We start from the raw sequence: 26154 nt of genomic DNA on the forward strand, positions 1-26154 counted from the left end.
ACCAACTTTTAAACATTATTAATTTTCTTGTATAAACAAAATGAAATCTGCTATAAAAGTATTTCTATGTTTGTAAATGTTCTGTTTTTAATGGTTAAAAAGTAAGAAGCATTGACTTACAGATGCACCATTCAAAAAATTTCCCATGGCTAAAATTCCTGAGAGAATACATCTGAAAGTTTTGTTCTTTTGGAGATCAACAATCCCTTTCTTCAGATCCATCAATGGTTCTGCTACTTCCTACAAACAAACAAAGTGAAAACAAACTAAATGCCTAGTAGAGAGAGAGAGGAATTGGATATCAACAGGTAAGAAAATAAGAAGGAAAGAGAGACAGAGAAAGGAGAGAGTGTGTTGTGTGTGTTACATGTTTTGGATGTTCCTTCAGAGATGAAGATAATTTACTTCCTAGTCCAATCCTCCCGCAGGACGACAGGGTATAGCAGCAGGCAGGGTATGAACCCGGGGACCATCAATAAGTCTGAATGATAGTCCAACACGCATACCCCAGGACCAGGCAGTGTACTGAACATAAAATGAATACTATGGATGCTGCTGCTTTCAGTTTATGTCAATTCAATTACCATGTGTTGTGATACAAGAAGAAAACAAAGTGTATTGTTTCAGATGATTATTTACTACTTCAAAGATATCATCCTCAGTTCTGGATTGAGATAGAATTTGCAAACTATTGCTAGAGAAAGAAATTCTAATAGTTTGCTGATTGCTGCAATAAGGGACTAGACTCACCTGTTCTAACTGTTCATAGTCTAACTTAAACAACCAGAGCTTCAGTCTAGCCTCAAGTTCAAATATTGAGGATAAGGTCAAAAGAAATTGTTCCGCAGTTCCCAGAGGTATATCGGGGTTGGCCATCTGTGCCTCCAATATTTTAGACTTTTCCTCTTCTGTTGGTATCATCATTGTCAAAATTTTCTATTAAAAAAAAAAGGAATTAATTTTTGTTGTTCTAACAAATATCCTTGAAAACACAACTATAGAAGTAGTCTAATTAACCAATTCTATTTTTTAGGCTGGTAGCATTTACAATGGTATATTATACATTTCTATAACAATTAGATGCAAATTAAAAAGCTTAAAAGCATGAGTTCGACATTCAATAGAAAAAGCCAAATTTTCTTTTCAGAAGGTTTTAGAACAACTTTGACATACTAGAATTAACTTAACAATGTATGATACTTGGCATCCATTAGTAAGATAAAAAAAAAAAAACAGAATTTTAGCTGCAGCACAACTACCATGAATGACCTTGGTCTTAGGCCACCTTCATAAGTTCTCTGTAATAGGGTAAAAACTAAAGTCCTATTTTACACATTTCTACAACTCAAACATGTACAGTTAAAAATGTATGGGATCGCCTACAACACACTGTGACCAAACAAGAGAGACAAATCAAAATGGGAGAAATCCTTGAGAAGTTAGTACAATGAGAGCTAGATCCACATCAAAATAGACCACCAAGATGAGTGAAAGAGAATGGGGAGTATTGAAATAGATTTTCTTAACTCTTATGTTGGCAGAATCAAGCCTATCTCTAAGCTTTGGTCATTTGAGCACAAACAGTTCTTCCACTTTTGTTAAGAAATAATAATTATTAGCCAAAAGAAAATCCAGTATAATGAAACTTTTCATTTTTCACTTCTGGTGCATAAGGTTCCCCTTTCAGAACTTGCAGTCTATAGGGCAGATGATGTAAAGATGCTTGACATTGTTTAATTATTATTAATTATTATTACAGCTTTTATATAGCGCTACTTTCATGCTTATAGCATGCTCAGAGCGCTTTTGGTCCAATCTCATTTATGGACCAGTGGGGGGGGGGGGGGTATCTAGAAGTTGGTTTTCCGTGCTGCCTTTAGGCGCTTAGTAAACACAACTCTGTCCCCGAGTCAGGTGTCGAACCTTGAGGTGGTTAAGCCAAGCCAAGTTCAATTATAATTAAAGTTATTAGAGAATTATTTTTTTTTACAAAATGTTTGATTTAAAGCCTTACCTCAATTCCTTCTTTGTTCATAATTGAGTTATCCATCTTTAGAATGGCTGCTTTGATGGCACGGGGTGGTGGTAGCACTGTCAGGCCAATGTTGATTGCATTAGATCTCTTAGGGTCTAGGACTGTTATCTCTTTCTTGCCAGTTGCATCTTGTTTCTACATTTAATTTTATATAATTGTTAGATAGCCTATGTTTTAATTTATGAAATAGCCAAATATAGCCAAACTAATAAGAATGATTCATTACAATAATTTTTTAAAAAAATGTAATTAAGAATGTTCACAATGTAAGGAAGTGATACAAATGAGACTAATCAACACAACATAAGGTTAATCCCAAAAATATTTTGTCCACATATTAATTTTAATACACTAATTATACTAGAACATACTTTTTTTTCATACTTTTATATTACTGTAAAACAAATTGTAATTAGCTTCAGAAACTTAAACATTTTTTAGACGTTTTTTCCCAAAACCAAAAAAAAATAAATAAAATGTACATGTAAGTGTAAGAAGAAAAAAAATAGTTTGGACTTGTAGTTGGACTGCAAGCAAAGTTAATAGGAAGGAACAGGTGGAGCCAATTTTCACAAAGGATAAGATAGGAATGATAATAAGAGGCAAGGAAAAAAAAACTATCACCCATATCTGGAATAAATAATTCAGGGAATAAACAAAAAAACATAAAAAAAAAAAGCCTAGCCAAAAAAAAAAGCAATAGGTCAAATATTGATAAGTTGCTTGTCAAGTTTTTAATTCAACATGCTTATTGATTTATATATATATTTATATACTGAAAGTTTCAAAATAAATTGTGTATATTGATATGATTATATGTAGCTCTTTCAACATCAATTCTACTTACAAGAGTTTTTATGACGCAGGGAATAAAAAGGAAAAAGAAACATGAATAAAAGAACGTACAAAATTATATAAAGATGACCAAAGTTTATTTCACAACTGTAGGTGGATACTAACAGCTAAGTTTCTAAGTTTTTTGTGAGTTTTAATTTTGGAGTTGTGCAATGTGAGATCTAAAAAAAAAAGGAAATCAGAAATTCTAGATTCAGTTGATATTAATACAAATTAGTTTATTTATTTTTCTTTCATTTATTTCTATTATATTTCTATTATAATTCTGGAATATTCTGAATGAAGATGAAACAGATGATGGTCAGTTGCGTGAGTTATATAAAAAATGTTTTTAGTTAGCCTAGCTGGCACAGCACACAAACTCGAGCATCACATTTTGTTTTGTTATAGCAAAAAAAACAAAACAACAACAATAAACAAACCCTGGTCTGTTACATTTTGTGTTTCCACACTTTTAAGCTTCCAAAGATAAAAACTATTTCCTATTACCACATTCAAAAGCTAATTAGAGCATAAAAAATGAAAATCTTATTTTCTTATGATGTGGCATAATTTATCATGCTTTTAGAAGACAACTGCTTCAGTCCATTGAGTTCATTCGTAGGTGGAAACAGAGTTTCAAGGGGATTTCAAGGAAAGAAACAAAAAGAATACAAACTATAAAAAGAGAAATATCTTACCACTTCCTGTGATATAAATGCATAGAACATGCAACATGTTTTTTAGACGCCAGTCAACTCATCCCAAGTCATGGAGAAAAGAAGAAACAATTAAAATCTACTTGCAAAAATAAAAAAAATAAAGCCTGGCCAACTGACTGTTCACAACACAGGTTATTGGCTTATTAATAAAACATAAGTCATGTTGCAGTACAAACCAGTCACTTGGTCAATATATATGTATAATTTTGCCTGATAGCAATCATAATGAACAAAAATCTGGAAAAAGGAAAGGTAAAATTACTAATTTTCTTTTCCCAAAATGTTAAGAATTTAAAAAATCCAGATCCTAACCCTAAAAAAAAAACAACTAAAGTTCACTTCTGCCTTTCACCAAGTGACTGATTGTATCAAGCACTGACACATATATGAAATATATTTAACCTATAAGCTACCCAGCAACCAAATGTTATTGCTCAATATCTAAATAAGTTGATTTTTCTGAAGTGGCTAAACTTGTTTTGAAATGCATTTCTTATGAAATTTCTAAAATACTAATATTTTTTTTTTAACTTTAAATTTAAACTTTTCTTATACCAAAAAAATAAATCATTTTTTTTCTTTTCCAATATTTCTTTATACAATAATTGTTAAGATGTCCAACAATTAATCCGACTGAAACCATCTCTTGGGCTCAGCAATTAGTGTGACAATGTTAAAGTGACAACAGTGACATAATATAATGACTAAAAAATAAAAAACACTTCTATCAAAGCACTCTTAGTTAAGCACTTGTCTTTGAGAAATAAAAAAATATTCAATATCCATATTGATAAGTTATAGATTTCTTGGTAAATTCGTTAAAATGAGTTGATATTTAAAAAAAAAATAAAATTATCTAGCCATCTCTAGTTAGTTGTATTTGTGGATTTCTTTTTTTTACAAAAGCAAGATGTGTGAAATATAATTAGCAGCTATAAATAAATTTTTAAAAATCTTCAGCTAGCAAATGTAATATTAAAAGAAATATACAATGGAAAAATGTGTTTGAAGTTTTATTTGAAGTTAAAGCAAAAGTTCTAACAATTCTATTCTATCTTATGACAGAATAAGACTATGTTTAGTGTTGCTTCACAACAACCAGTGCCCTAAGCTAGTGAGACCATTGTATTAGTTCAATCTTGAATACATACTGCGCTATTCATAAGCACACATTGGAGATAAGGAGAGATGGATGAAAATGTAAACACAATGATAATATTTCTACATAAATTGCAGGATTTATTTTAATTGCAAAGTTTAAAAATTATGAACTTTTTAATTCAAGTTATATGATAGTTAATATTGCAGATAGAAATGTGAAATTAGTTTGCAATAATAATAAGAAAGAAAAAAAAGTATTGAATTTGTTTTTTTAGTATTTTATAAGTAGCATTGAAGAAGTCAACTAGTAGTTAGAAGTAGACTAAAACTTGCCTTAGTTTTCATCTCTGTAGTTTTGGTCTCAAAAAGATGCTCTAATTTGTCTGTGTCTATCTTGATGGGAACTAACTGTTTCCAGATGATTTCCCCCTTCAGGGAAGGATGAGGCTCTACACCTAAGGTGCGCCAATGAAGGCGGACAGTTTTTTTGTTTTTCTTCAGGTTAGCACCGGGAGGAGGGGGTAGAGCTGGGGAGTTTGATGCTGGAGGTGGGGGAGGGCCTCTACCCCCTGGAGGGGGTGGGGGTGGAGGGAATCCACCTGGGGGAGGAGGCACACAACCTGGTGGGGGCGGAGGAGGTGGCATTCCTCCCATGGGTGGCGGAGGTGGTAAAGGAGGCATTCCTGGTGGAGGCGGAGGACCGAATGAATTATCTAAAAACATTTTTGGAGGAGAGAAGACATCCTCATCATCTTCATCTTTAAGGTCTGTGAAGTCCATGTCTTTGATCATCAGCTGCCTCTTCAATCTCCTCTGTATCCTGTCCCACTGTAGGTCACTCTCAGTTTTCTTCTCAGGCTCTGGTGCTGGGGCCTCTTTTGGCACGAACTGCCGGTTGAGCCCATCTTTTGCTGCAGAGATAAGCCCGCTGGTGTCTCCAGCTGGCCGCTGGGGGGATTCTTTCGGTACAGGAAGATCCACACCTTTCAGCTTGTTCAGCATGCCTTTTACCTGCCCTTCCCCTGCTGGAGGAAATCCATTCTCCACTTTGGGGGGTCCCACCTTGCTGCCCACATCCCCTGGGTGACCCTGCTTGTACATTTGCCACCGCTGATTGTTGGACTGTGTGGGATCATTGTGCTCTTCATTGATGGCATTGTTTCTGGCTTCCATGGAGTTGGAGTCCAGCTGGGCCTCAGCAAAACTGTGGTAGCCTGACTCATTATAGCTTGGAGAAGGATGACCTTTACCTTGAAAACTTTTCTGGTCTGAAAAATATTTACAGGTTTTGATGAATGGTAGAATTAATTAAGAACAAAGAAAAATAGTAGACATGAGACAGCAGACAAGACATAAGACAAAAAACATATGACAGAAGATAAGACTTGAGACAGGAGAAAAGTTAAAGAATGTTTCTAATTCATTTTAATTATACCCAAAAATAAAATTGTTCATTGCAATTATTGCTTATAAAATGTATTTAGTTTTACAATCATACTTTCAAATAAAAATTTAAGTATAAATGTTTGTATAGTCACACTTTAATTTGATAAATGTGAATCTTCATTGCTTAATAATTATAATAATAACTGCATTTCTATAGCTCAGTCAAGAAACATAATGTAGACTCAAGGTGCTGTGTGAACAAAACAAAAACCTGGGAGTTAAAATTACAAACTTATCATAAGTTTTGAACAAGCAGGACTTAATTTTCTTCTGAATTGAGTGTAGTGGTGTGTCTGACTTTAAAGGGGTACGAGTTGCTTTAGCAATAAATTCATTCAACATAACAATAGCAACAAAGATTTGTAAAATATTATATAAAGGAAGTCTAATAATGAAATGGTTTCACATAAACTTCAACATAATTTATTATTAATAATTTAATATAATTTAATCAATATGTATTTCTCTAAAAATGTTTTTAAATTAAATTTTTTTTTTCAAAAGTTAAAATCTATCTTTTCTGTCAATATAAAAACAAATAAAAGCATGCACTTAGTTATCAAGATGCAGGAGGATGAAAAATGGTTAACACAAGACTAATAAAACAAGGCTAAAAATTAATATCTCTATTGAAATAAAAAGTCTATTTGATAAAACTTTAAACCTTACCCACACCCTGGTCATCAAACTTATTAGACAGGACTGTCCACTTCTGGTCTTCACTGCTTGTGCTGTCCTGCTTGTAAATACGGCTCTGGTCATCTCTGTTAAAGTTTTCCTGTTTGTAAATACGGTTTTGATGATTGTAAAAATTGGGGTGGTGGGGCTTGCTCTCCTGGTTTGGGGCCTCCTTCACTTGGGATCCCCTGGAGGGGTATGTCATCTCCTGCATCTGGAGATGGTCACCAAAAGACCAAGTGTCCACACCGGTGTGCACTGTGTAGTTTGCTGGGACAGACAACTGCGGTGGATGATGCTCTGAGGTGACTGGGGTTTCATTCTGAGAAGAGTCTGACCTGCTCAACCGCAGTTCTACAGGATACCTGGAGAACTGTGAATGATTGGTGTTGGACTGATATGGGTTATAATTTTCTGGTGTCTGAGTCCTGTTCAAATATGAATCACTATTTCTATTTTCAACAGCTCCCCCTTTCTGTCTGAACATTTTATTTGCCTCTCGACTTAATCTAGTACTAGAACTCTCCTCATTGTTATTGTTGTAAATATCTTTTTCCATTACTAGGTTAGTATCAGTTTCCTGGTTATTGGCCACCCAGCTGGTGTTAGCTCGGTTAGAATAATTGTCTAAGCTGGTTCTGTTGAGATTTCTCTCTGTATCATTGCTCTGATTGCTTCCCATGGTGTTATAAAGAGCCCTCTCCCTTCTTTGAGCATTAAAATTTTTGAGGTCCTCGATCACGTCCTTGTTACGAGTATAGTTACTTTCACCCCAGCTCCTACTGGAGCTATCTCTACCCACTGTCGTCAAAGGATCAGTGGGGGGGTATATGATGCTTGATTCCGGGCCGGCATTTGTAGACAAAGAGGAGGAAGACGATGTGGACATTGGTGAAGAGGGAGTGGGCGAGTGAGAGCCGGATGAGTAGCCCAGTTGGGGGAAGATGGCTGGAAGGCTGTGCCTTGGCCGACAAGGTGCTGTCCCCAAAGGTTCAGCTGACATGACCTCATGGTGAATCGGCTTGTCCTGTTGAAGCTCTTGTTGCTCCTGTATAAGGGTACGCTGTCGATATCTCCGCATGTTTCTTGAACCTAGATGCAAGCAGGAGACAAGGCATGGGGTAGAGCATGCATGTTAGTCAACTACTACACAAACAGAATTCGTTAAGTACTCTAACTGCTCTATCAAAACAAAATAAATCTTCTTATAAATACAGTGAATTAAATATTGACTATTACTTATAAAATATATTATGAACTACCATTCCATTATAATCATGAAATGATGTTTAAGCATGACTTTTTTATTTTTATTATCAACACAAAAAACAAGGGAAATAAAGAAAATAGCATGCCAAAATTCCTTCTCTACTCTCCAATGGAAGCATTTGATACTATCCGAATAGGATGCACAAGAAACAATCATAGTAAGTTTAATTTAGCCAGGAAATAGATAAATAGCTGCTGTCTTTTGCAAGTGTTTAAAATAGTAAATTCTGTAATGTGTGAGGATAGTCCATTCAATGGAAGATGAGAAGCAAGCTACATCCTTCAAAGTTAAAAATGTTTCCCATTAAGTACAAATGTAACAAATATTTTTTCTTTTGTTTAAAATATTATAAAATGTAAGAGTAAAAAAAATGTTGTTATGCCAATATTAAATTAGCCAAAAGTCCCACATAATCACAGTTCACTATTTTTCAGTTTAATTTGTCCAAAAAGGTCACACAGAATCTAATGCCTTCTGCTTTACTAATGGATACTGGAGAATCCAGTACATGGGTGCTCCTTATTCAAACAGTTAAACCAAACTTCTTAAGATAATTAAAAACTCCTTCAGTTAAAACAAAATTCATTATCAAAGCTTATTTATAATGTTATTTGCCAATATTTATTTTCAATGTTTGAAAAACAAATCAAAGATAAAAGCTTTACAACTTCACACCATCAATTATTGTTGCCTAGGTCTTTAAAAGATCAAGCTTTACCTTCATATCAAGCCATTCTATTTCATATCTAAACTAGATGTCCAAATAAGCATGCTTAACAAGAAGTTTGTCTACTCAACTACTGGTGCAGAGAACACACAGAATTATTTATATGCACACACAAACTTTCTTCTTATCTTATTTAATACAGACGTTACTTCAAAAAAGAAGATGCCAAAAATAAACTTAAAATTATTGATTAAAGTAAAGTCAGATTTTTTGAAAGTCTGAAGGAAAGTATCAGGAAATGATACACCAGCTACATAGAAATTGATGCCTGAATGTCATCACTATTGTCAATGTTATATATATATATAATTATTATCCAACACAATACTTACTCTGAGGTGAAGTATTGCTGATTCCTGCAGGCTCAGGCATGGCTCTATCATTAGCCATTGGTCTTTTGGGTTTCTGGTCGATTGGCTCATCAAATGCATTAGCTGCTGGTGCCCCAAACTCTCTGAAGATTCACAAATACAGAAAAAAGTTATTTTAGTGCTCTACTAAAAGTCAGTGACATGACTACTTCACTCCTTTTGTTCTCTAATCCAAAGAAATAGGTAACTGATCAAAGAGAATAAATAGCTTGATATAGTTTGTCATTGATGTGTCAGTGCTAAGACAAACACTTGGTGCATTAGGTTTCAAAGACTTTTAAATAGTTAACAAGATTTATGTGACTATTAATAACAGTTACCCATGATGCTAAAATGATTACAAATACTCTTGAATTTGTATGTCTATATTTCAAAATGTTTAATATTATTTTCTTTTTTCCTATTACTTTCAACATTGATAGGACATTATTATTTTTTAAAAATCAGCCTTAGCCTCTCATCTCTAAAATGATTATTCTAGAAGAAAGAAATTTGACAGTATCAAATGAACAGGTGGCAGAACAGAATAGAAACTTATATACGCAAAAGCTCTTCATCCAGCTCTGTAATATGATCTATAATGTAACTGTACAGACAATAACACCAAATACTAAATGTACAACATACTCTTTCTGCTGCTGCCTTCTCCTCCTAAAAGCTTCTGCTGGACTCTCTTGCCCAGTGGCTTGGGGGATGTTGGATGTACTCTGAGCTTTGCTCAATTTTTTACCTCCATCAAGAGCATGTCTCTTGGACTTGCGAGGCTGACCTTCACTCTTCTGCCGAGGAACTCGCCTACATCCATTCAAAAAATGTTTTATAGAATTAAATGTGCTAAATGAAAAATATATATAAAATATCTAAATACCATTATTGTCTTGGACCCTCACCTAAAGAACCTTTTACCATGTATTTATAATGCATAGGAACAATTCCATAGAAGTTCTAAGGATGAAGTTAAGATACATTTCTAAATTCAACAGTTTTGGGGCTTTTAGGAGTCCAGCACAATATTGTAACAACCTGTTCTGATGTTGTATGCTTATACTAAAAGGGGGCGAAGGACTCAAAATCTTAATGTCAACTGAGACATTTGATATCAAAAATGAAGGTATTCCCCACCAAATCCCTTATTTTAATAGGCATACTGAGGTACCTCAAATTTTCCACTTGTGCTATCTCTGAAGAATCATCTCCATCTTCATGTTTTAAAGCACTCTGGGAAAAAGGAATCAAAATGTGAAGCAATTTATTTTCTGTACGTAAATATATTTATTTAAGGCAGAGCAACTTTTTTTTTTTTTTAACAAAAGTATGGTCTCCTTACCTCATAAAGCTGGAACTGAGTTAAAAGATCAAGGTCAGCCCCTTGCTTGTTCATGTGCCTCTGTGTGATGATATCCATGCCAAGTTCTTCCAATGCATCTGTAACATCATAGAAGGTATCTTGGTCTGGAATAGCACTGATCACCTGCAAGAGTGTGAACATTGTTATTAAAACGCCTCCATAATGTGTTGACTATGTCATTTTCTCATAAAACATAAAATCTTAAGTTTCTATTAATTTTTGTTCTAATTTCCATAGTTTTATAGTGTTGTAGTGACTCGGGCATTTACTATGATATTTTTTCCTTCATTATTTTACAAATTAATTTTAAATATTTGATACAAAACAACAGTCTTGAGCCTGAATCCCTTTCCCTAATACTACATTGTAAAACAGTAAAACACAATCCAAATAAAGTAATTAGAGCCCAGTGTCAAGACAAACTGTTCTATGGCTCATAAAAATCTTTTTTTTATTCATGACTCTGTTTGCAATACACCACCTTCCCTCTACTCTGATAAGTTTTTTTCTTCCTTTAAAACAACTGGGCTGGAAAACCTTTTTTTTTTCTTATTCAAACTACTAGGTTGGATAACATGTTTTCTATAAGAGCCACTGAGCTGTATCAAATCATTCTTCTCTTAAAACCACTGGGTTAAGTGTTCACCCAAGTTTGAATGACTGTTGGTGAGTTGATGGAGTGCAGTGTTCACAGACTCACCTTGTTGACAAGTGTCATGGCATACACTAAAAGCTCAGAGTCCGCCCCATCCTTCTCACTCAAGATGGTCATGATGTTGGTCCACGGGTGAAGCCCTCTGCGACTGTCCACTGTATTGACCGCCTTGATTAGCTGGTTGGTATTGGTCTCAGTATACTCAACAAACACCAGCAACAGCTTGAGTGCTGTCTTGACCACCAGCCGTCCCTGCAAGGTGGATGTACAGAGACATTTAATTATATATACAAGATACAATATCCTAGACAATAAACTAAATTTTACTGCAAATACTGATTATATCAGCAAAAAAGGGCAGCAAAGATTACGATTACTAAGAAAACTGTCCTCGTTTAATGTTAGTGAAAAGGCCTTGGCTATGTTTTAACACGCTCATATCTGCAATATTTTAAGTTTCAATATCACTGCCTGGTATGGCAATCTGAGCATTAAAAATAAACTTTATAGAATCCTAAATGCTGCTGGTAAAATCATTGGCAAAAAACAAACCCCATTTGGGCAGTTGTTTGAGACAAATATCTATAAAAAAGCTAAGAAGATCCTCGAAATAAAGAATCACCCTTTGTGTCAGGATTTTGTGATTTTACCATCACAAAAGAGATACAAGACACCGATAGCAAAGACAAACAGTCACAAACACTCTTTTGTTCCCCTGGCAATCAAATCATTAAATAAGAACAATCTGGTATAAACTTTGTCACATGTAAATTATGAGTGAGTCTGGTGTGAAAGTACACTTTGGTTTCTTATAGTTATAATGTTTTTTGTTTGGTGTAATGCACAAATTGTAAGACAATTATTATTATTATTATTATTAAGATAAAACATTTTATTAACTTTCTCAGCAATAATGCATAACTAACACATTTCATACAAACTCTTTAATGTTTCAATTAAGATTTACATTTTAAAATGTACAAACTAAATACTTTTTCTCAAAGATTTTTACTTAAGATTTTTTCATGAACAGGAAAACTATTTCTCCAGAAAATCAGAAACAATAAAAAGGCAACAGATATTAACAATTTAATGTTGTTATAACCAATTTGTTTAAAACGTTATAATATCAACAAAAATAATAACTCAGGCAAACAAATGTTTGACAGAAAGTAAAAAAAAAAGGTGGGTTACCTTTGAAGCCAGCAAAGAGTAGAGCCACTGCACTGTAGCATTGTGTCGTATAACACCTTCCATCCCATCCACATATAACATAACCTGACCCAAAGCTGTCAGAGACAAATAGATACAAATATGTATGCTTCATATGTTAACATACAGATGGAGCCTTTTTATCAAACACAATTGTAATTCAATAAAGCATCAATTTGCATTCAAGTTTTAAATAATAAGGCATTCTAGAAAGTTTTCCCCTAGTTCAGTTTGTTTCCTTTAAAAAGGACATTAAGTGAACTTTCTCCATTGTACCCAGAACAGCTTCACATAGCTCTGAACACAGATTTGTAATAGCATTGACTTACAATCTCAAGTTCCACTATTTCTCAACTACCAACAAAGTCAGCATGTACAAGCAAAGAGCTGAGTGATATTGGATAAACTAGTTTGCTTACCTCTAAGGATGTAGTTCTGATAGTTCTGATCAGCTTCTGTGCCGACCTTGATGAGACAGTCCAAACCATCATTGTTAACAAATTCATGGACAAGATCTTTATCATCCTTTGATAAAACAAACAAAATATTTAGATTTGAAGACTTGACTATAGTCTACAAGACAATGCAACAGCTGGCTAAATTAAAAAACATTTAACTTTGATAAAGCATAGCTAAAATCAATGTTAGAAATTGAAACACATATCTTAAAGCAACATCAAGTTAGCCAAAGATGTCTACTGAAATGTACATTAGTAGGTGAAAACATATTTCCTTAGTTTTCTACTAAATGTATACATAGTGAAAAAAATGTGTTTCATATTTACAAAACATTCTTTTGATTCTAACATCTTACAATAAACTTAATTTACATTTTTACCTGGAAAATTTGTTTCAGAGAAAACAAAGCCCTTCTCAATTCCCTGCCAGTTGAATTCAATAATTTTTCTGAAGAATAAAATGAAATGGAGGAGTCATTAAACATGGAATATTAAAGAATTAGGAAATAATTTAATCAATATAACCCTGAAATTTCCTTTAATAAAAAAATTTTAAAAATTAAGTGTTTAGTGAGAAATTTCAATATTTGTGTCTATATTCAAGTCACATGACTGAATGATTGTGTGGTATGCACTCAGGACCTCAATAGTCCTGGGTTCCAACCCTGTCTGCTGCCATCCCCTTCACTTCTTCATGTCAAAACTTGGCTATGATAATTGAAAGCTAAATATCCATGGCAATAAATGTATCTAGAATTAATGACTAAGACCAGAGGAATACTGAACTAAGAATAACTTATTTGGACCATAAGTTATCTTACACTTAGCAAACTGAAGTTTAAGTCAACAGACAGGGTAAGAGTTAAGTACAATATCAGTACAAAAATGTTTGTGGAAACAGATCAATGTGGTTAAGAACTGTTGAGTTTATGAAATAAAGTAGTACAACTATTCAAGATGGACATCAGGGAAAACAAAAAAGCTGATGTAAATTACATCTGACCAATTGACCATAAATAAAGTCAGAAAAGGTCTTGAGAAATAGAAAGAAAATATTTTCTCTCTTTCTCCCGGTGTATGTGTCAGACCATAAAGAAAAAAAACACAATAGTGAGAAGCCCAGCACAGAGAACAGAATTCAAGCCTTATGTGGAAAAAAATGACATCTTAATTGCGAACCATCTAATTAGAACTGTCAGTGCCATCACTTGCTGAGATGACCCCAGCAAACAGTGCATGTACTTGATGACATCAATGTCAATAAGTCAACAGACACACAAAGAAACTCAAGTGAGCTTGTTCTAGAGCAGTGCTTCTTACACGGATGGACTAAGAGCTTCTAAGGTTCTATTTATACACAAAAGTTTTCTTTTTTTATATCATTTGTGAATACAAAGTCTTGACTCAGACAAAGATAGATCACACTTTTAAAGTTGAGTTATTGCTAACACAAACACATGTATTCATACTATCCTACATTCTAAAGATTTTATTTGTATGATCAGTTTCCCATCTGTTAGCTTTGATCTCATTTAGACCACCCTTGTAGAGTAGTATTTGCTGAGTGGCTTTGAGAAAGATCCACTTGAGATTTCTGTTGATGACACCAGTAAGATTGAAGAGCTCAAGTAGCAACTCAAAACTGTCAAACAAAAAGTACTTGTAGTACAACTGGTTTGATTGAATAACTTCTGGAGGTAGCATTAGACAATAGTACACATTTAGAAAGATAGTCATTGTTCTAGTATAATTGTACATCTGTTTAGGGTTTAGATTAGAATTACATATTTTTTTAATGTCAGCAGTATAATAGTAGGCTCAAGTGATCGGCAGCCATAGTGTATATACAAGTGATCAGCAGCCATAGTGTATATACAAGTGATCAGCAGACATAGTGTATATACAAGTGATCAGCAGCCATAGTGTATATACAAGTGATCAGCAGCTACAGTGTAGATACAGGTGATCAGTAACTATACAGTATTGAATCTGTGTGTAATTACTACTTCCCAATGATCATCAGTTCAGAAATAGGACAGGAGAACAACATTATTCCTGCTAACACACAAGACTCCAGGAGATGTATTGATCTCTTCTTGTGGAGAGTGCAGTCACATTGAACATAGAAAGGGAACCATGGTTGGGGTACGGACTTGATCAAAGAAACCAGAAACAAAACAAGCAAAAGAAAAAAAATACTTACAAAAAACAAAGCGTGTCTAAGGGTTTAGCTCCCTTTCTGCTATATAAGACTAAATTAATTAATTAGTGCTAATCGGTTAACTAATTGGTTAATTTTTTTTATTGATTCGTGAATTGTCATGGACTATGAATAATTACGCAAAGTTTCAACTTGATCCGAGAATGGAAAGTGAGAGAAAAAAACATGTTCCAACTTTTGAACAGACAGACAGACAGAGTTAAAAAAAAAAAAAAAAAGATCTAGATTTACTTATTTCCAAAACGCTAATTTTAAGTCTTTCCCACTCTGATACAAAATTGAAAACGACGGTGATAAAAAAGAAAACAAAGTCTGTCGATACAGAAGTAACGCCTTTACGTAGCACTGCTGCGAGGTAACGTCTAGACCAGCATATGTACGTGACTATCGACTGGTTGGATGGAGATGCATTACGGCATAATTTAGTGAACATGGCCATGACAGGGTGAAGCAGATTTAATGTGGACCTGATGGTACTAGAGTCACGTTGGCAAACAGACAATGATACACAGAGAAATGTGATGGGAAACAAGGAAAGGTTCAAACAAGAAAATTAAAGTTATCATGTTTATACTCGAAGTATGATTGTTGTTGAAATGTTTGTCAAATGTTTGACATGTTCAGAGTTGATGATAATCTACTTCCTAGCCCAAACCTCTCGCAGGACGTCCGAGGATGGCAGCGGACAAGGTATGAACTCTGAACCATCGAGACAATCGAACGACGGTCCACGCCCATGCCGCATGACCAGGCAACTAAATGTCTAGTCAAAACACCGTAGTAACATGGATTGGATGTGTCCACATGGCAAAGGAACAATGGATTGGATGTGTCGACATGGCAAAGGAACAGTGGATTGGATGTGACGACATAGCAAAGGAACAATGGATTGGATGTGTCGACATAGCAAAGGAACAATGGATTGGATGTGTCGACATGGCAAAGGAACAGTGGATTGGATGTGTCGACATGGCAAAGGAACAATGGATTGGATGTGTCGACATAGCAAAGGAACAATGGATTGGATGTGTCGACATGGCAAAGGAACAACGGATTGGATGTGTCCACATAGCAAAGGAACAATGGATTGGATGTGTCGACATGGCAAAGGAACAATGGATTGGATGTGTCGACATGGCAAAGGAACAATGGATTGGATGTGTCGACATAGCAAAGGAACAATGGATTGGATGTGTCGACATGGCAAAGGAACAACGGATTGGATGTGTCCACATAGCAAAGGAACAATGGATTGGATGTGTCGACATGGCAAAGGAACAATGGATTGGATGTGTCGACATAGCAAAGGAACAATGGATTGGATGTGTCCACATAGCAAAGGAACAATGGATTGGATGTGTCCACATAGCAAAGGAACAATGGATTGGATGTGTCGACATGGCAAAGGAACAATGGATTGGATGTGTCGACATAGAAAAGGAACAATGGATTGTATGTGTCGAAATAGCAAAGGAACAATGGATTGTATGTGTCGACATAGCAAAGGAACAATGGATTGGATGTGTCGACATAGCAAAGGAACAATGGATTGGATGTGTCGACATGGCAAAGGAACAATGGATTGGATGTGTCGACATGGCAAAGGAACAACGGATTGAATGTGTCCACATAGCAAAGGAACAATGGATTGGATGTGTCGACATGGCAAAGGAACAATGGATTGGATGTGTCGACATGGCAAAGGAACAATGGATTGGATGTGTCGACATAGCAAAGGAACAATGGATTGGATGTGTCCACATAGCAAAGGAACAATGGATTGGATGTGTCGACATGGCAAAGGAACAATGGATTGGATGTGTCGACATAGCAAAGGAACAATGGATTGGATGTGTCGACATAGCAAAGGAACAATGGATTGGATGTGTCGACATAGCAAAGGAACAATGGATTGGATGTGTCGACATGGCAAAGGAACAATGGATTGGATGTGTCGACATAGCAAAGGAACAATGGATTGGATGTGTCGACATGGCAAAGGAACAATGGATTGGATGTGTCGACATAGCAAAGGAACAATGGATTGTATGTGTCGACATAGCAAAGGAACAATGGATTGAATGTGTCGACATAGCAAAGGAACAATGGATTGGATGTGTCGACATAGCAAAGGAACAATGGATTGGATGTGTCGACATAGCAAAGGAACAATGGATTGGATGTGTCGACATGGCAAAGGAACAATGGATTGGATGTGTCGACATAGCAAAGGAACAATGGATTGGATGTGTCGACATAGCAAAGGAACAATGGATTGGATGTGTCGACATGGCAAAGGAACAATGGATTGGATGTGTCGACATAGCAAAGGAACAATGGATTGGATGTGTCGACATGGCAAAGGAACAATGGATTGGATGTGTCGACATAGCAAAGGAACAATGGATTGAATGTGTCGACATGGCAAAGGAACAATGGATTTAATGTGTCGACATAGCAAAGGAACAATGGATTGGATGTGTCGACATGGCAAAGGAACAACGGATTGAATGTGTCCACATAACAAAGGAACAATGGATTGGATGTGTCGACATGGCAAAGGAACAATGGATTGGATGTGTCGACATGGCAAAGGAACAATGGATTGTATGTGTCGACATGGCAAAGGAACAATGGATTGTATGTGTCGACATAGCAAAGGAACAATGGATTGGATGTGTCGACATAACAAAGGAACAATGGATTGGATGTGTCGACATGGCAAAGGAACAATGGATTGTATGTGTCGACATAGCAAAGGAACAATGGATTGGATGTGTCGACATAGCAAAGGAACAATGGATTGGATGTGTCGACATAGCAAAGGAACAATGGATTGGATGTGTCGACATAGCAAAGGAACAATGGATTGGATGTGTCGACATAGCAAAGGAACAATGGATTGGATGTGTCGACATAGCAAAGGAACAATGGATTGGATGTGTCGACATAGCAAAGGAACAATGGATTGGATGTGTCGACATAGCAAAGGAACAATGGATTGGATGTGTCGACATAGCAAAGGAACAATGGATTGGATGTGTCGACATAGCAAAGGAACAATGGATTGGATGTGTCGACATAGCAAAGGAACAATGGATTGGATGTGTCGACATAGCAAAGGAACAATGGATTGGATGTGTCGACATAGCAAAGGAACAATGGATTGGATGTGTCGACATAGCAAAGGAACAATAAGATAAATGTATTGACCTCATATAGATCTAGTACCAGAGTATTACCAAATCAAAATTCGTCACAGTTAAGGTCCAGCAGACCAAAGGATAGGTGAAAGTGAATGTGAAGTTAGATGTGAACCTGGCCTAACTAATGTCTTATAATAAATAAATAATTGATCTAATTGTTTTGTAAAGGGACAAACTCTTATTCCAAAAGAATAAAACATTTCCGTAAAAATAAAAAAAATAAGAACATTTTTTTTCTTTGGTTAGGTGAGGTCACAGCATTGCAGTTCGCGCAATAATATGAAAAAATACTGATTTATTGTTTTAAATTATGTCTGACTTATATACTAAATAGATTTTTTCTCTTTAAAAAAATAATAAACATTTTTGTGCGTGTAAATATAGTACTTAGTATAACAGAACTTACATAACAATAACAATATATTTTTAAAAATTTTGACTAAAATCTACAACCGTTTGCATAAATGTGTTAAAAATATGGTTAAAGTGTATATCAATAATAAAGAGCCTCAAGTGTTTGTTACTATTAAAAATGAATAGTTGTAAAAGTGGTGTATTTTTATGAAAAAAAAAAACTGCTTGCATAAGTGATTTAAAAAATGAGATTTTTCGCTTTCAGAAAAGAAAAAAGTAGCCGTTGCGTCAGAACTTTGAATGATCTAAAATATTGTGATGTCGGATTTTCACTCTTTTCTAGTTTACGAGATCTAAACTGGACGGACGGACAAACAGGCCACACAAAACTAATAGCGTCTTTTCATTTTTCGGGGGCCGCTAAAAAAATGAGAAATACACTTATTGTCAGGTTTGATGGGGCTCAGAGACGTCCTAAAAATTCCGAAATTAAAAATCCATCTTCACCAAGCCTCGAACCCAAACTCAGGAAGCGAAGCGCTTTGACCACTCAGCCCCAACTCCCCCCCCCCCCAACACACACAAAACGTCTTCCCCCCCCCCCCCCACATACACACTGACAACTAATCCTATACACACGAGATTTAAAATAGCGCTTGATTGCCAAGGTTACTGGGGTATTAGGTAGAAAAGTAGTCGTGCTTTACTCTAATGGAGATATCGACATCTTAGTTAAGTATCTGACTACGTTGAGCACAATGATAATGAGGACTTAGAAAATATGTCTCAGTTCTTACGTGAACGTTGACAGCCCCAAGCAGATCATAATCACCCCCTCCACACACACATTTTCCCAAGCGCACACCCAGTGACATTTCATTTTCAACTGAGACCTGATTTAATCGGCGACTTCCTCATTCGCATGACCTACTTCTAAGGTCATGTGACAGACAAACGTAAAATAGACATTTAATAACCAGTTAACGGAAGCCGTGAATAGAAACTTAACAAGACTTGAATTCTTGATGTGAGCCATTTATTGCCTATAATTCTTCCAATCCAAAAGATATCACAAAATTATCAATAATTATAAAATTAATTTTTAAAATTTGTCCTAAAACACAAAAGGATTATATGGTGTCATTCTCTTGTAATTACAATGGTAGGCCTTTTGTCTTCGCAAGTCTACATGGTTTCTTAGTGACAGTTCCTCCAAGTCTACATGGTTTCTTAGTGACAGTTCCTCCAAGTCTACATGGTTTCTTAGTGACAGTTCCTCCAAGTCTAGATGGTTTCTTAGTGACAGTTCCTCCAAGTCTAGATGGTTTCTTAGTGACCTGAGATGAACTCCTATTGAAAAATCAGAGCAGGAAGGACTAGTCCTCCCGTAGTGCTCTGGCAAGAAACTTAGCCGTCCGGCTTAGTGCCTCATAGCTACCATACAAGTCGAGTGACTGCACAGGCAAGTCCCCCCTTAGCTCGCGGAGCTGGGGACACTCGTACAAGACATGCGACACTGTTTCGACGCTCTCTCCACAGTGACGGCATCGGGAGTCAAAGTAAGTATGCCCCAATAGGACAGTGTTCCGTCCTGCACTGCGCAACTATTGACTGCTCTGACCTCCTCAGTCGCCACCATGGATCGTCGCGATCTGGGTGACGCATGCGCTGCCAGACACCACGTGCTCTGTCGGATTCCTCCCAGGACTTTAACCACTTCTCATGAATGAGTGCTCGGATTTGTGCCGTTGCTTGTAAGTACGTGCTTGGTGCTTCGAGGTGTGTGGCTGCCATTGCACCCTCCCTTGCGAGGGCGTCTGCCGTTTCATTGCCCCTCACACCGCAATGTGAAGGCGCCCACTGCATATAAACGACAGCTCCAATAGCTCGGCGGATGTTATCTGCGGCGCCGATTGCCTCTTCTATTACGGGCGACCCCCCCCCCCCCCCCCCCGCCGCCACCCATAACTAGGAGACTGGAGCGAGAGTCAGTGACCAACACCACCGTAGTGGCGCTAGTCTCGCGTTGGAGCATTCGGGCCCTAATGGCCTCGAACGCCCTAGTTATCCCTGTAAGTTCGGCATCCATGGAGCATGCAGCGTAGCCGCATGGACCAGAGAGCCTATCTGGTTCAGTCCGGTCGGGGTAGACAATAAGGGCCCCATACCCCGATCTATCGGGGTCCCTCATTACCGACCCATCGGTATAACAGAATATGGCATCTGATGGGTAGAATTTTATGGTTATGGATGCCAAATTTTGAAGAATGGCAGGTGTTAATCGCCTCTTGGTGGCTCCTTCTTGCCCTAACAGGGACAGGTTTATTTGTGGGGCCGGCAATCTCCTCCACGGAGGGCACGTACTGATTCTCCTAATAGGGATTCTATCAGTGGAGAGTCCAGCTGTATTTCACAAATTGGCCGCTATATGTAGGAACGATCGCATTTTAATGCGGTTCCTCTCTCTCCACTGTCGCACTAAAATTGAGGTGGGTAGCCTAGAGTCGCCCCTTTTATAGCGCTCGTAGGCCGTAAGTAATGCCCTCTCCCTCCTAAGATGTAAGGGTGCCACGTTTGTAAAGATTTCAGCAGCGTTTGTTGGGCTTGTCCTAAAGGTGCCACAGATGAACCGTAGAGCCTGTGCTTGTACCCGGTCGAGTGATTCGAGGGTAGTTTTACTAGCGTATACTTGAACTGTATAGCTGTATTCAATTTGTGATCTGACTGCCCCTAGATACAATGTGCGTAGCATGTCAGCTTTGGCACCCCACTTTGTGCTGGCCAGCTTTCTTAGTAACGCTAACTTCTCCGAGGCTTTTCGTTCAACTTCCTGGACGTGCTGGAGCATTGACAGTTTTCTATCCAGGGTCACCCCTAGGTATTTTGGCGTATTTTCACGCTGGAGTCGCAGCCCACCGAGTTGAAGCTCGAATGGAGCCTTAAGGATGTCGATTCCTAGGCTGAACAGGGACCAGGTCGTTTTGGCAACGTTTATCTGAATCTGCCATTTGTCGCAATACGAGGAGATGGTATGGAGGTCTGCGTGAAGTGCCGCCTGAATTTGGTCGGCTTTCTTCCCGGTTGACCAGAGGACAATATCGTCAGCATATAGCAGTTTTTTGGACCGTAGTGAGCTGGGCAAATCATTAAGAAAGGCTATGAAAAGTGTACAGGACAGGGCAGAGCCCTGAGGCAGGCCATTAAGTTGTTGTTTTGGCTTGCTAAGGGAGTGCTGGTATTTTGTACGTGTGCTCCTCCCAGACAGAAAGGATTGTATCCAATTGTATATCTTGCCCCGCACACCCATAGCTCTTAGCTTAAGATAGAGGCCTTGCTTCCACACACGATCGTAGGCCTGTTTTAGGTCTATGAACACCGCGTATGTGCTCTCGGACCTCTGGAACCCGTCGGCCACCTCCTGTGCGAATGTCGTGACCTGATCGATCGGGCTCAAGCCTGCCCTAAAGCCGGCCTGTTCTGGCGCCAGGATACCGGCACTCTCAAAGCACCAAACTAGCCGCTCGTTAACCATTCGCTCAGCAATTTTGCCAAGGGTTGAGGTTAGTGAAATGGGTCTGTAGGACTCCACGTTAGTCGCGTCTTTTCCCTTCTTAAGGACTGGCACAATGACAGCACTCTTCCAGGCCCCGGGCAGTCTGGACTCTGCCCTGGTTCGATTCATAAACTCCAGGAGTTTATCTCTCGCAATGCCCCCAAGGTGTTTTACCATCTCGGGGGTAACCTTATCTGGCCCCGGAGCTTTTCGGTTTTTGCACTTAGCTATCGCTCTGTCCAGCTCAGCACGACAGAAGGGCGCGTTGCACGTTGCTTGGCTTTCCGGCTCATCTGTTTCTTAGTGACAGTTCCTCCAAGTCTAGATGGTTTCTTAGTGACATTTCCTCCAATTCTAGATGTTTTCTTAGTGACAGTTCCTCCAAGTCTACATGTTTTCTTAGTGACAAAAGGATTATATGGTGTCTTTTTTCTTAGTGACAGTTCCTCCAAGTCTACATGGTTTCTAAGTCTAGATGTCACACAGTTCTTCCAAGGTATGAAGACAGCCTTGTTTAGCAAGTGTTAATTGAGATACTTTGCACATTGTCTGCTTTCCTGATATAAGATTAACATTAGAACCCCGAGTCTGTATCCTTAGTGTGTTGTCTCTAAAGTTTTACACAAAAAAATCTTATATTATGCATTCTTTTAAAGTCATAGTATCAAGCATATAATAATATCACGTTTTTTTAGCGGCCCCCGTAAGGGGAAAAAGCCGCTATTAGGTTTGTGCAAAATGTCCGTTTGTCCGTCTGTCACACTCAGATCACGAAAACTAGAAGAGATATGAAAAATATTATTTCATCATTAAATGCGGCTTGAAAATTTTAGGTGCAACGGCTACTTTTGGTTTTCTAAAAGCAATTTATAAAATTAATTATGCAAGCGATTTTTTCAAAAAAAATACACCAATTCTAAAACAATTACGTAAATGTAAGGGAGGCAATGTTACAATATGCTAACAAAGATGAACGATTCTCGTGTATTTTCAGTATCATTAAGTCAAATATATTTATAAAATGTACAGGAAATATAAATAATAGTTAAAGATGTTTTTTCTAGTCAACTAGCTGCTAAAGTAAAAATAAATTATTTCTGTTTGTTTATAAAGGCTAATAATGCACTTTGAATGTAAACATCACGCACATTTTTTAAAATGGACTCTTTATTCAGCAACTTTCGTGCAGTATCGTAACGTCGCAACATGACGTGGTGCTAAACCAATTCCTTAAACTTTAAAAAAAAATCAGATTTTATTTATTTTTTGTTTAGTGCCCCCATCCGAATAAAAAAAGATTATTTTTGTGCGTTTTGTCTGTTATATTCCTTGACACTACGTCCCTATTGTTTATTTATCAATATCAATTGTTCCGAATTTATAACTTAACCAAATTTATGTCAAATAATTTTTTTTTCTTCAAAAATATCGACAATATTCAGGATTTTAAAATAAGAAAGTAATTTACTAGAAACGATTATTGAAAATCACTTTTTAGACTTATTTTACAGTTAATTTTCTTGCCGAAACATAATAAAAGTTGTTTAATCGGTAAAGAATGTTCCGGATTTTGTTTCGAAAAAGAAATCGACCTACATTACCTTTATTTTCTACAAATCGTCGCCAAAATGATCCGAATTTTATATGAAAAATCTAATAACGCTAATAAATGAAATGCTAAAAGATCTCACTCGGTGCACCAATGTCTATGAACACTCGACAAGCTGCTCGTATAGAAGACATTTTTTAGTCTAACTAGGACGTGTGACGTAATGGAATTTTTTTCCTTTGACGTCATATGGAGTTAATTCTTTAAATGAAATGCTAAAAGAACTCACTCGGTGCACCAATGTCTATGAACCCTCAACAAGCTGCTCGTATAGATGCTATTTAGTCTAACTAGGCCGTGTGACGTAGTAGATTTTTTTCCTTTGACGTCATATGGAATAAATTCTTTAAATGCTAAAACAACTCGGTATAGTAATGTTTATTAAACCTCGTAATATGACTCGTTTTTAAAAAGACATAATAGCTAGAATTAGATCTAATCTAGATTTTTTACACTAGATCTAGATTTTTGTAATACTAGAGCTAGATTTTTTTACACTAGATCTAGATTTTTTTACACTAGAGCTAGATTTTTAAAAATAGATTTATATTCTAATTAAAATTATTGTAGATTCTAGATCTAGAATTTCTTGGTCTAGTTTAGAATGTTTGTTGTTTTACATGTTTCGGATGTTCCTTCAGAGTTGTAGTCCAAACCTCCTGTAGGACGACGTGGGATGGGAGTGGGCAGGGTTTGAACCTGGGACCATCGATGAATCAAAACGACAGTCCAGTGCGTAAACCGCACTACCAGACAGCCATGATTTAGACTAGATCAAGATCTATAATTTTAATTTCTAGGCTTAAAGTGTAGATTTTTATTTCTAACGTCTTGATTGTCAATATTGCAATGTTATAAAATACTAAAACTAATCTACTATTTTAATATTTCATATTGCAATTAGTCTATTAATTGATTATCTAGTGTTTTTTTTTATATAAATCTTATCTAAATTACATCTACATTATCCCAAATATATAGGCCTATTTTAGATCTAGATCTAGTAGATATAGATATTGAGAGTGCTAAATTAGTAGTTTAATTTAGGTAGATCTACATCCTCATTCTAGTTCCATTTAAATGAAAATACTCAATAACAAAAGATTATCTAAAATCGCTCTTCTGACATATTGTACATATCCGGTAGTTGTCATTCCGTAATGTGTAGGTATATTATCAATAGTAGGCTATTAGTTTGTAACCAGTTTGTCATTAGATTAAGAGCAATGCCTGGTCGTGCGGTTAGCGCGCAGGACTGATTATCTCTACGATCTCGGTTTCATACCCTGCTCGATGCCATCCTCAGTCGACCAGCGAATATGCGGATCCGACTCCCACGGGGGCCGCCTCTGAGTTTGTGTGGCAGCACAAACTCTCTTTGTAATCTTGTTCTTCTTAATTTCATCTTTTTTTCTAATTAAACATAGTTGCAAATTTCTAATGGAAGGAGAAAAAAATGCATTGTTGAAGGAATAAAACAATGTCATTTGTCTAAAAGGCTCAATTTACTGAGGTCTCCAATCGGCTCAATGTTTTACACAACTATACGTAGAAAATGGAGGAAGCTCCCCAAGTGAGCACTAAAATTGTGCACAAAGTATTATACTCATTATAAAAGATTTGGGGGGGGGGGGGGCAACACTCTATGATTCATGCGTGTGTGGAAGAGATGGCCTAATGCTTTCCAATTATATTACCTTTGCCTTAGTGTGGAACAGGAAACTCGCGCGCGCACACACACACACACACACGAACTCTCTGGTATACAGCTTATATCAGTTCGTTTGGCTGTGTGTGCACAAGTACTTTAACGTTAATCTTAAGTCAGATAAATATTTCCCACAGGAGACTAAGGTAGCGCAATGTAGCGCTCACACCATACAAGATAAAAATACATTTCACCTAGAAGAGATTTATTTTTCTGATAAAGTAAAGTGAAATAGTCATTGCATCTCCTCGTAAGACTCAATCTATAAACAGGTTATAGAAGAAGTTGTCTTTATTACAGCAAAATCTGTCACTATTTATGACAACAAAACCGATACATGGATTAGAGAAAGTTATGTTTATTACAAAGAAATCTAAACGAAATTAGGAGAAATCTTTTTTTTTTTTACATCAGATATTATGTGGATAGTCTTTGATTAAAATTGTAGCATAAATGTAATAAAACACAAAAAATGTTTATCCTTTCATTGACTTTATACAACATAAGAAAATCAATGCTGTCCTGTGGCCCAAACAGACTACTGGCCTCCTTTTATACAGAACAAAATCTTTTCGCATGCTATGCCTCTGAGATATGTTTGCTAACAAACCCTTGAAGAGAGGTTACAGCTGTGAGGATGATCCGA

General features: G+C 36.7%; 1 protein-coding gene across 9 annotated transcripts in view; it reads right to left on the reverse strand.

Moving 5' to 3' along the window:
• The window catches only part of LOC106072235 (FH1/FH2 domain-containing protein 3-like), a 187610-nt gene that overhangs the window by 10067 nt on the left and 151389 nt on the right, over nt 1-26154 (reverse strand). For 8 of the 9 annotated variants that reach the window (XM_056036671.1, XM_056036672.1, XM_056036674.1 and 5 more), the window contains 13 exons: nt 13238-13305; nt 12819-12924; nt 12382-12476; nt 11233-11439; nt 10512-10655; nt 10341-10402; nt 9812-9979; nt 9146-9267; nt 6808-7908; nt 5026-5960; nt 2015-2170; nt 751-936; nt 121-240 (listed from right to left, as the gene is read on the reverse strand). In XM_056036671.1, the coding sequence (XP_055892646.1) occupies nt 121-240; nt 751-936; nt 2015-2170; nt 5026-5960; nt 6808-7908; nt 9146-9267; nt 9812-9979; nt 10341-10402; nt 10512-10655; nt 11233-11439; nt 12382-12476; nt 12819-12924; nt 13238-13305 (3470 nt within the window). The remainder of the gene's footprint in view (nt 1-120; nt 241-750; nt 937-2014; nt 2171-5025; nt 5961-6807; nt 7909-9145; nt 9268-9811; nt 9980-10340; nt 10403-10511; nt 10656-11232; nt 11440-12381; nt 12477-12818; nt 12925-13237; nt 13306-26154) is intronic. The other variant, XM_056036673.1, reaches the window with a different exon arrangement.

Source organism: Biomphalaria glabrata, chromosome 7 (genome assembly GCF_947242115.1).
Source record: "Biomphalaria glabrata chromosome 7, xgBioGlab47.1, whole genome shotgun sequence".
NCBI classification, from domain to species: Eukaryota; Metazoa; Mollusca; class Gastropoda; family Planorbidae; genus Biomphalaria; species Biomphalaria glabrata.